Source organism: Fonticula alba (genome assembly GCF_000388065.1).
Source record: "Fonticula alba strain ATCC 38817 unplaced genomic scaffold supercont2.5, whole genome shotgun sequence".
NCBI classification, from domain to species: Eukaryota; order Rotosphaerida; family Fonticulaceae; genus Fonticula; species Fonticula alba.
The window spans coordinates 799,937-809,495 of NW_009242975.1; the positions used below are offsets into that span (position 1 = coordinate 799,937).

The 9,559-nt window shown below is 66.4% G+C and overlaps 3 protein-coding genes across 3 annotated transcripts in view; 2 read left to right on the plus strand and 1 right to left on the minus strand.

Moving 5' to 3' along the window:
* Window positions 1-3,552, plus strand: H696_03371 (hypothetical protein). The gene is made up of 4 exons (XM_009497235.1): window positions 1-802; window positions 1,021-1,232; window positions 1,323-2,026; window positions 2,260-3,552. The coding sequence occupies exons 1-4, from the start codon at window positions 39-41 to the stop codon at window positions 3,376-3,378; spliced, it is 2,799 nt and encodes a 932-aa protein (XP_009495510.1). The 5' UTR covers window positions 1-38; the 3' UTR covers window positions 3,379-3,552.
* A 1,589-nt stretch (window positions 3,553-5,141) lies between these two features.
* On the minus strand, window positions 5,142-6,896 carry H696_03372 (hypothetical protein; the record flags this gene model as incomplete). Its single annotated transcript, XM_009497236.1, has 5 exons — window positions 5,142-5,336; window positions 5,401-5,823; window positions 5,895-6,078; window positions 6,227-6,454; window positions 6,790-6,896. 5 exons carry the CDS (start codon window positions 6,894-6,896, stop codon window positions 5,142-5,144), a joined length of 1,137 nt encoding a protein of 378 aa, XP_009495511.1.
* A 747-nt stretch (window positions 6,897-7,643) lies between these two features.
* The window catches only part of H696_03373 (hypothetical protein), a gene marked incomplete at both ends in the record, with an annotated part of 2,768 nt that continues 852 nt past the window's right edge, over window positions 7,644-9,559 (plus strand). The window contains 3 exons of the mRNA XM_009497237.1: window positions 7,644-7,690; window positions 8,103-8,587; window positions 8,840-9,456. Of these exons, the coding sequence (XP_009495512.1) occupies window positions 7,644-7,690; window positions 8,103-8,587; window positions 8,840-9,456 (1,149 nt within the window). The remainder of the gene's footprint in view (window positions 7,691-8,102; window positions 8,588-8,839; window positions 9,457-9,559) is intronic.

The following is a 9,559-nucleotide window of genomic DNA, read 5'->3' on the forward strand; positions in this document are numbered from 1 at the left end:
CCCCCCCCCCCCCCCCCCCTCTCGTGGGCCCTCTCCCGATGGCCAGCATGCGCCCCTCCGGCCCCCTTCGGGCCCCGAGGCGGCTGCTCAGCCTGCTAGTCCTGTGCGCTTGCCTGGCCCTGTTCCATGCGACCGGGGCCGCGGCCCCGGCCCGACAGATCCAGACGGACACCTTCCGTGCTGGTCGTGCTCGGCGCGATATCACCGGCCCGGCTGGGCAGATCAACATGATGGGCTACGCCAACCCCATGCAGTCCACCGGCGGGCTGGACTCGCGCCTGTATGCGCGGGCCTTTGTCTTCCAGGGGGCCAACTCCGACGCCAACTATGTGGGCCCGTCGTTGGAGATGCGCGCGCGTGCGGCGGCCGCGGCGGCGGCGGCGGCGGCGGCCACCGACTCCGACGGCCGGGACCCCTTCTCCTCGCACGCTCGTGACATTCCCGAGGAGCACCGGCGCCGTGCCAACGTCCAGTCCCGGCCGCAGGACACCCAGTATGGCAAGGCCCCGACCGGGGACCCGCACCTGGCGGCCGTGGCCCTGATGGACATTGCCTTTGTCACGGAGAACCTGGTGTTCGGTGTGCTGGATGAGCTGCAGCGCATTTTCGCCGCACGCGGCCAGGTGTCCCCCTACGACGTGACGAACATCCTGCTGGCAGGCACCCACACGCACTCCGGGCCCGGTGGCTATGCGCAGTATGTGCTCTTCCAGATGACCAGCGCCGGCTTCGTGGAGGACTCCTACTGGGCCATTGTCCTGGGCACGGCCGAGGCCATCGTCGCGGCACATGATGACCTGCAGTGCGTGACATGCCCCGTCCTCTCTCCCCCCCCCCCTCTGCTGGCTGTCCTTTTTGATTTTGTTGCTCACCCTGCCTTGCCCACTCTGTTGATGGCCCGCGTGTCCATCCTTTTCTCCCTCCCCCTCTCTCTCTCTCTCTCCTTCTCCGCCCTTCTCTCTTTTCGTCCATCTTGATCTTCCTCTCCCTCTCTCCCCCCTTTCATCCACATGAATGAAGGGCTGCCGAGATCCTGGCGACCAAGGGACACCCCAACCCCGGGGATGGCCTGATCGGCCGGAACCGGTCTCCCACCTCCTATCTGGAGAACCCCCAGTCCGAGCGCGATCGCTACCCCGGCGACACCGACACCGAGATGAGCCTGCTCCGGGTGCGCAGTGTGCCGACTGGCAATGCCAAGCCCGTCGACCTGGGCCTGATGAACTGGTTCGGTATGTGGGCCATTTGCCTGGCCTCCCTCCTCGGCCCGGGCCTTGCGGTTTTGCTCGCCCGGCTGACTGACCGCGACTTCGCCTCCTCAGCTGTCCACCCTACCTCTCGCAACAACACCAATACCCTGATCAGTGGCGACAACAAGGGCTTCGCGTCGTATCTCTTCGAGCAGGCGATGGCCCCCCCGGGCGGCAGCGCCGATGCCGGCACCGAGTCGCCCTTCGTGGCGGCCTTCCTCAACTCCAACATGGGCGACATTTCCCCCAACATCGAGGGGGCCCAGTGTTATGACGGGCCGGCGGCCGGGGACTTCTGCGATCCGCTGCACTCCACCTGCCCGAACAATCGCGGTCTGCAGCGGTCGCAATTCTGCCACGGCGTTGGCCCGAGCGGCCGTGACGACCGCCTCAACAGCCGAATCATCGGCGAGCGCCAGTACCTCCTGGCCAAGCGTCTTTTCGGCCAGGCGGCCAACATTGGCAATGGCGGCTGGCGCGTGGCCGGTGGCTCCTTCGGCAGTCAGGCCGAGGTGGAGTCGCGCATGATGTTCATCCGGTTTTCCGATCGCCGCGTCCTCTCGGACCCGACCAACCTCCCGCCCCTGCGCAAGCCGGTCGAAGTGGAGCTCTGCAAGCCGGCCATGGGGTACAGCTTCGCCGCCGGGACCACCGATGGCCCTGGCATGTTTAACTTCTACCAGGGCCAGAAGCGCGGGTCGCCCTTCTGGAACTGGGTGCGCAACTTCCTGCGCGTGCCCTCCTCCAAGCTGGTCCGCTGCCAGCGTCCCAAGCCGGTACGTGGCTGAATGGCTTGTGCAATGCCTGCGAGTGTTTCTCTCTCTGTGTGTGTGTGTCTGGGCGAGCGGGGAGGTTGCTCGCACAGCGGCGTCCTCCTCCTCGGCGCAGCGTGCCCACCCTGTGAACGGCCAGCTCCCTGGGTTCTTCTCCCCCCCCCCCCCCCCCCCCCCCCGACCCAGCCCCCCCCCCCCCCCCTTCGGGCCGTTGTCCCTCCTCCCCCTCTCCGCAGATTCTCCTTGCCACCGGCGAGGCCACCCTGCCGCATGCCTGGCAGGCGGACATTGTCCCGGTGCAGCTCCTTCGCATTGGCGATCTGGCGATTGCCGCCCTGCCGGGCGAGTTCACCACCATGGCCGGCCGGCGCCTGCGCGAAAGTGTCCACAAGATCCTCATCGATGGCGGGGTCATCGGCCGGAACACCGGTCTCACCGTGGTCACCGGCTTGGCCAGCAGCTACATCGACTACATCACCACCCAGGAGGAGTACCAGCCGCAGCGCTACGAGGCGGCGAGCAACATCTTCGGCGAGCACACCTTCGCCGGGTATCTGAGCGCCTTCGGCCAGCTGGCCGATGCCATGGTCACCAACTCCACCGTGCCGGTGGGCGAGTGGCCGCCCGATCTTCGGGGCAAGCTTATTACCCGGTTTTCGCCGAAGCTCAGCCCGGATGTCCTGCCGACCGGCGTGGACTTCGGGGACTTGGTGTCCGGGCCGGAGGCGCGCATTCGCGTGGGCGACACCGTGGAGGCGGTCTTCTGGGGCGCCAACCCGCGCAATGACCACCGTCGCGGGCGGACCTTCCTGCGCATTGAGCAGAAGCTTGGCAGTGGCACCTGGCAGACCGTGCGCACCGATGCCGACTGGGACACGGAGCTCGAGTGGCTGCCGCAGAAGAAGGACAACTCGCGCGGCGGCGGCGGCGGCGGCGCCGGCGCCGGCGGCAATGCCGATGAGGCCGATGGCTCTGACGCCGGCCTGCCCTTTGTCCAGGGCATGGACGAGCCCGATGAGTATATCTGGGCCTCGGACAGCCTGCGCCCCAGTATGGAGGACATCCCGGAGGAGGACCTTGTCGAGGAGTACCGGTGGATGGGTCAGCACTTGAGCTTCGGCCGGGGCACCGCCCTCGGTGTGTCCCCGGGCCAGCCGCACTGCAATGCCAAGAAGACCCTCACCTCCCAGGTGGCCATCCGTTGGCGGACCGCCGGAAATGGGTCCTCCGTGGCCCCGAGCACCCCGAAGCCCGGTGTCTACCGGATTGTGTACACCGGCGATCGCTTGCACTCCGACTGCAAGACCGTGAGCTCCTTCTCCGGCGTGTCGCCCGAGTTCCAGCTCTATGTTTGATGATGTGTCGGCCGCGTGACCGCTTTCATCGGCCTTTCTCTTCCTTTCGCTCCTGCCGGCCGTCGGCGTCGGCGGCCCATTGGCGAGGGGGACTTCGGGGCCCATGGCGGCGAGAGACGACACGCGCGCCTGCCTTTGTGTTCGCACACCTGTGCGTGCGTGCGTGCGTGCGTGCGTGCGTGCGTGCGTGCGTGCGTGCGTGCGTGCGTGCCTGTGAGTAGTACGCAAAGTGTATGACGCATGGGTAGTCGTGCTAGCGCCGACGGCCATCTCGCGCTGGTGGATCCGCACGGACACAGCCGAGCGGCCCCCCTTGCCGCGCTCTCTCCCTCTCGCAGAGGGGAGCAGCTGTGTTCAAGCATGCTATTGTACCATCCCCTCTTGCCCCTCTCTCCCTATGCCCTTCCCCTTCTTTAATTCACCCCCTTCGCGGGGAAGGGGACAAGGAAAACAGCGACTTTTCGAATGTCATGCCTGCTGGGGGTGTCATACCTTGACTGGGTTGGCTTTTCGGTTCTGTTTTTGTATTTGCAAGGTTTCTCATTGCATCGGCCTGGGGGGGGGGGTGCCCTGCCGAGCCTCGGAGCCGGCGCGAGAGACGAGGCACATGCCGATGATTTGAAGATGGCCAGGGCGGGGTAGCATCGGGTTGGGCATGGGGGGAGGGAGACTACACGACGGGAAACAGCCCTACTGGCGAGCTATTGCCGGGATCGGAGAAGCCGAGCACCGGCGGGAAAGGGCTGACCGAGGGTCATGGGCAATCCGGTGACGGGCATGGAGCACGTTGCTCGTGAATGGGAGGAAGGAATCCGACGGCAAGCCGGCCCATAAGCGGCCTGCCTGGAATGGGGAAGGACAGGGGACAAGGAGGCAGAGGAGATTGGCTGGCAGACATGCGGAAACCAGGAGGCAGTGCGATCGAGGGCGGAAGCTCGGCATAGAGGCGAGGACTGGCGCATCCCGGGTGGCCCTGCCGCAGAGCAACATGTGGAACTTACCCACCCACAGCGGGACGCTCGCGATGCCGCAAGCGCCTGGGCGACCGGGAGGAGGGGAGACGGATGGCACTCGGCATCACCAAAGCAACCAACGGTCAGCGCGCTGCCCCAGGTGCCTGGACGACCGGTCCTCCCTGGGGCCGCGGGCCGGACATTGGTGCAAAGGGATCGCGAGGGCCCGAGGCAGATGCGGAAAAATCGACGCTCGGCATTCAGGAGCCAGCCTCCTCGTGTCTGACGCCGGGGATGGCGGGCTTACTGCGCCCTTTGGTTGATGGTGCTCCCTTGTGCAAGGGGGGGGGGGATCATTGTCTGCGGCGTTGGCAACCACAGCAAAGGGTCGGCCGCCAGGCGATGGTGCTCGGCCGATTGGGCGGCCGCCTTCCAAAATATTGTTCCCCTCTCGTCCTCGATGAAAGGGCTCCGCACCAACCTGGGGAGGTCCACTGACTGCCCTCGATGCGCACACACAGGAGGCCCGGCCCGGTGAGGGACGTTGGAAACCCCGATGTCGGCATCGCCGCCGGCAGACCGCCTGGCCGAGTGGCAGCTGCCCATACTGCTGATGAAGGCGCCGGAGGTCGCATCGGTGATGGTGGGCATGGCCCGAGCCGTGACGCTGACGCCGGTGGCAACGAGAACAGCAGCCGCACCCGCGCTGTCATCGGCTTGGGACTGGCGCGGCCCAGAGTGCCGGCGGATGCCCCGCCGCATGCTGGCCGAATAGCGACACGGACATGCTCCGGCACTTGGACCAGCTTGTCAGGGCGCCGCCGAGCGGACGGTCCGGCGGCTCAGGAGCCCGGGCTGCCGGCTTGCAGGTGCCATCCGCCCGAAGGTGTGGTCCGAGATGCTGCGATCCCGATGGCGATGCTCCAGCAGGGCGAAGGGCCTGGCCGGGCGGCGAAGCACCCTCAGACAGATGTAGCTGTCCGGGGTCAGAGCCAGACGCGCATGCTGTCGAGTTGTGGCCCGGGAGCGGGCATTCGTGCGGGGTGCTAAAGGTGCTCAGATCTCGCACGGCGCAAGGCAGGCGGCATTCAAAGGGGACGGGGCTGGACACGGCCGGCGTCTTGTCAAAGATGACCGTGTCGGGGCGGACCTCGGTCATGGAACACGGCGGGCTGGCCGTCATGGTAGCCCTGTTGCCGGAGTGCACGCTCGCAAATGCCTGGCCAAAGGCTGGCCGCATGGACATCCGGCGGAAATGCCCCTGGACATCCGGGCAGCCGGGCCGGTCGAAAGAGGAAGGGAAGCAGGCCCGCTCGGAGGGCTTTCGCACTTGGCGGACGTCGAAGCCCGGGGGGAGGTGCGTGATCCCGGTGACAGCGGCATCGGGCCAAAAGCGCGGTGCCCCTCGCGGACAGCGGCTCACCGCGGTGAGCAGGTCGACCCAGCCGAGGTACTCAACCCGCAACACACGCAGGGCATTGGCCAGGCAGATCTGCCGGGTGCGAGCTTCCACGAAACGGGCCATGGCCTGGCCCTCCGACCAGAGGGAAGGGGGGGGGGCACAGAAAAACTCAATTCTTCAAAGAGCTTGACATGGTTGCGCCCATGCAGCAGCGAGTGCGCGATATTCACCCGGATGAAGCCTGCCACCGGCAGGCCTTGAAAGGGGCACACGCTCCGGGCAAGCGAGCTGCCGGGAGGCGGGAGGCGCTCGAGCTGGCTCGCTAGCAGCAAAGCCGGGAGGCTACTGTGCGGGAATCAAGAGAGGGCCACTCCTTGACCACTGGCAGGATGAGGGGCTTCTGTCACCGGGCTATCATGCCCAATGCAGGGATTTCCCCCACCAGCTGCCCGGGCGGCACAGGCGGGTCCTCGTGCATCGGATCAAGGCCCACGTCTTGTTGATTGTCACCGGTGGCGCGCGGCGGGCCAGGACGTTGGGGCCGCTGCCGTATATGTCATCGTCATGGTCGCCGCCATTGGCGCCGGCACTGGCATCGGCACCGAGACCGACACCGGCACAGACACCTGTTCCGGCACGAGCATCGACCAGGGTCCTGATAAGAGTGCTGGCATCGGTGTCGATGGGCCCACTGACCCGACTCCCAAGACCGTCGCCACCGCTGGCTACATCGCCATGGGAGGCGAGGCGACCCGATCGGGGGGACTTGGCTGGAGGGGGATCCATCGCGGGGCCGGGGGGTGTCGAGCGCTTGGCCGCGATTCAGGCGCCGGCTGGCATGGTGGAGGGCTCCTGGCTCATGTGTCTGTCCTGGGGACCTCCCGGCGGGGCCCACGCGCCGGTGGGTGGATCCTCCTGGCCAGGTACCGCCTGGTGGAGAGGGGCCTCGTGTCGATGGGGGAACCTGGGGGCCGGGATGACCGCGAGCGGGGCCGCCCAGCGACCATGCCCTGGACCCTTTGACCGTGTGGGGCATCACCCCCGGAGAGGACGGACGCCGGGAACTGGGGGATGTGGTCGATGCCGGCGAAGGCATCATCCTCGATCGACGACCCGGCCAGCATCTCGAATATCCGTGCCCGAAAGTGCCCATCCGGCGCCATGGATGTGTAGGTACCTGCCCGGTGATCCCGAGAAAGAAGAGAGAGTCAGCACCGAGGCCGCTTCCTCAGGGAGCAGGGCTTTCGGCGCCGTGGCCCAGTGCCGTCCCGGGGGGAGCGTGCATTTGGCGAGGCAGGGCTGGGGAAAAAAAAAAAAAAGACCGGCCCGATCGCCACCGGACGCCAGGGGGACCGGGCCCGGGATCCTGTGGGCTGGCATCGCAAGAGACACCGATGCACATGGGCAGGGGAATGGACCTGGTGATGCCCCGCACGGGAGGGGTGGGGAATGAGAAGGTGCCACCCGCAAGAGGTGCAGCAGGAGCGGCAGGCAGGGGCAGGACAGTAGGGAGGGGGCAAGACCGAACAGGGGAACAGGATGCGGGGAAAGGGGGCTGTCAGACCGGGAGGGGGTCTGCCTCCCAGTGCAGCGAGATCAGAAGCCATGCACCCAGATCAATCTTGCATTATTTTATTCCCATTTCCGCCCTCCACACCCGATTTCCGACTCTCGGTGCTTTGCCCCCTCCCCGGCGTAGGGCAGAAACCCACAACTCGACAGACGCCGCCGCGAGGAGGGCGGGCAGGGCCGATCAATGAGCGTGCAGATGCCACCGCGATAAATAAAAAAAAAAAACCCGGGCCGGTGTCGATGCTTGGACACTTCCTTGCCTGGCTACGGCTGGCCCGGGGGAAGTGCAATGCTGGCGGTGGGGGAGTTATGGCACGCGTTGTTCGCGTGATCCGTTCATGGGCACTTCCCTCGGCCAGCCGCCTCGGCGCCACCGCGCGGGGCCGTGCGCCAGATGGACGCGCCCCTGCGTGGCGGGAATAGAAGGGGCAACAGGGCTCCCCAGTGATCGGATGCCTGCGTGGGGTATCCCTCGCTCGCCCTCCCCCCCCTCCCCGGTCGCCCCTTCTCATTGAGGCCCCTCCCCCCCCCCCCCGGACCCCTTTCCTTTGTCCCTCTCCCTCTCCTCCCTGCCTTTCGCCCGCACCCACGCGCTGACTGTCGCCCTCTTCTCCCTCTCCTCCATCCCACCCGTCCGTCCCTCCGCCGTCCCTCCCCCCCCTCCCCGGTCTGTCCCCGGCTTCCAGCACGAAAAACTCTTCCAAGACGCCCGCCGACGGGAGAAAAAGCGCGAGATCACCCCCATCGTGGATACCCTCCTCTCGCTTGGAATCTCCGGGTCCCCCGCCATCTCCCAGCCCGGCCGGACTAGCCACCACTCGCATCCCAACCTCTTCGGCCACGACGCTCTTCCGATCTGAAAAACTCTTCCAAGACGCCCGCCGACGGGAGAAAAAGCGCGAGATCACCCCCATCGTGGATACCCTCCTCTCGCTTGGAATCTCCGGGTCCCCCGCCATCTCCCAGCCCGGCCGGACTAGCCACCACTCGCATCCCAACCTCTTCGGCCTCGGCACCAACGGCTTCCCCTACAAGTTGACCCTGGACCTGAGCCCCGCCAATCCCGTCCAAAAGTCGCCGCAGCATCCCTCATCGTCACAGTTGCCCTCGGCTGCCAAAGACCTTGCCCCTGCCTCCAACACCCCTGCCTCTGCTGCTTCGTCCTCGGCCCCCAACGCGGCTCCCCCTGCTACCGCCTCCGCCTCCGCCATCACCATCACCTCGGATAGCACCGACCGCCGCCCGACTCCAGCCCCGGTGCCTGACATCTTGATCACATCGGGTTCGTGTCTTTCATCCCCTCCCCTCCTCCTGCTTGTAGATCGGAAGAGCACACGTTACCGCCTCCGCCTCCGCCATCACCATCACCTCGGATAGCACCGACCGCCGCCCGACTCCAGCCCCGGTGCCTGACATCTTGATCACATCGGGTTCGTGTCTTTCATCCCCTCCCCTCCTCCTGCTTGTCCCTTTCTCTCCCACTCTGCCCACTTTCTGGAGCTGACCCCCCCCCCTCCCCCTCCCCCTCTTCTAGCCACCACCCCTGAGGCCGAACTCCCCGGTACCCCCATGAACCAAGCCGGCACCGCGACCGTTGTCCCTCTCTCCTCCATGCAGCAGCCCAACCCGTCCGTCGGCGGCGGGGCAGGCACCAGCACCGCCCCCGGGGTCTTCCAAGCCGGCCAGGGATTGCTCCTCTCGCCGATGCAGATCCTCGGCTTCCCTTCATCCTCCTCCGGCGACCAGTCATCCATGGGCTTGCTGTCGACCGGCACCAGCGGTCAGCTACTGTCCTCGCAGGACATGTCCTCGGCCAATATCGGCTCTTCGCAGCAGCAGCAGCAGCAGCAGCAACAGCAACAGCAGCAGCTCCAGCAGCTCCAGCAACTCCAGCAACTCCAGCAGGTCCTGCAGCTTCAGCAATCCGGCCAGCAGCAGTCACCATCGCAGCAGCAGCAGCAGCAGCAGCAGCAGTCGCTCCTGCTCCTGCAGCAGCTCCAGCAGCAGCAGCTCCAGCAGCAGCAGCTCCAGCAGCAGCAGCTCCAACAGCAGCAGCTCCAGCAGCAACAGGCCCAACAGCTCCAGCAGCAGCAGCAGGCCCAGCAGCAGCAGGCCCAGCTTCGCCAGCAGTTCCAACAGCAGCAGCAGCTCGTTCAGCAGAACCTCCTCCTCCAACAACAGCAGCAACAGCAGCAGCAGCAGCAGCAGCAGCAGCAGCTCCAGCAGCCTGGCGGCTCTCTCTCAAGTGCCCAAA

Coding starts and splice junctions, on each gene's coding strand:
- H696_03371 (XM_009497235.1), top strand. CDS start 39: ATGGCCAGCATGCGCCCCTCCGGCCCCCTTCGGGCCCCGAGGCGGCTG. Junction 803..1,020: donor GCGGCACATGATGACCTGCA/GTGCGTGACATG, acceptor ACATGAATGAAG/GGCTGCCGAGATCCTGGCGA. Junction 2,027..2,259: donor GCTGCCAGCGTCCCAAGCCG/GTACGTGGCTGA, acceptor CCCTCTCCGCAG/ATTCTCCTTGCCACCGGCGA.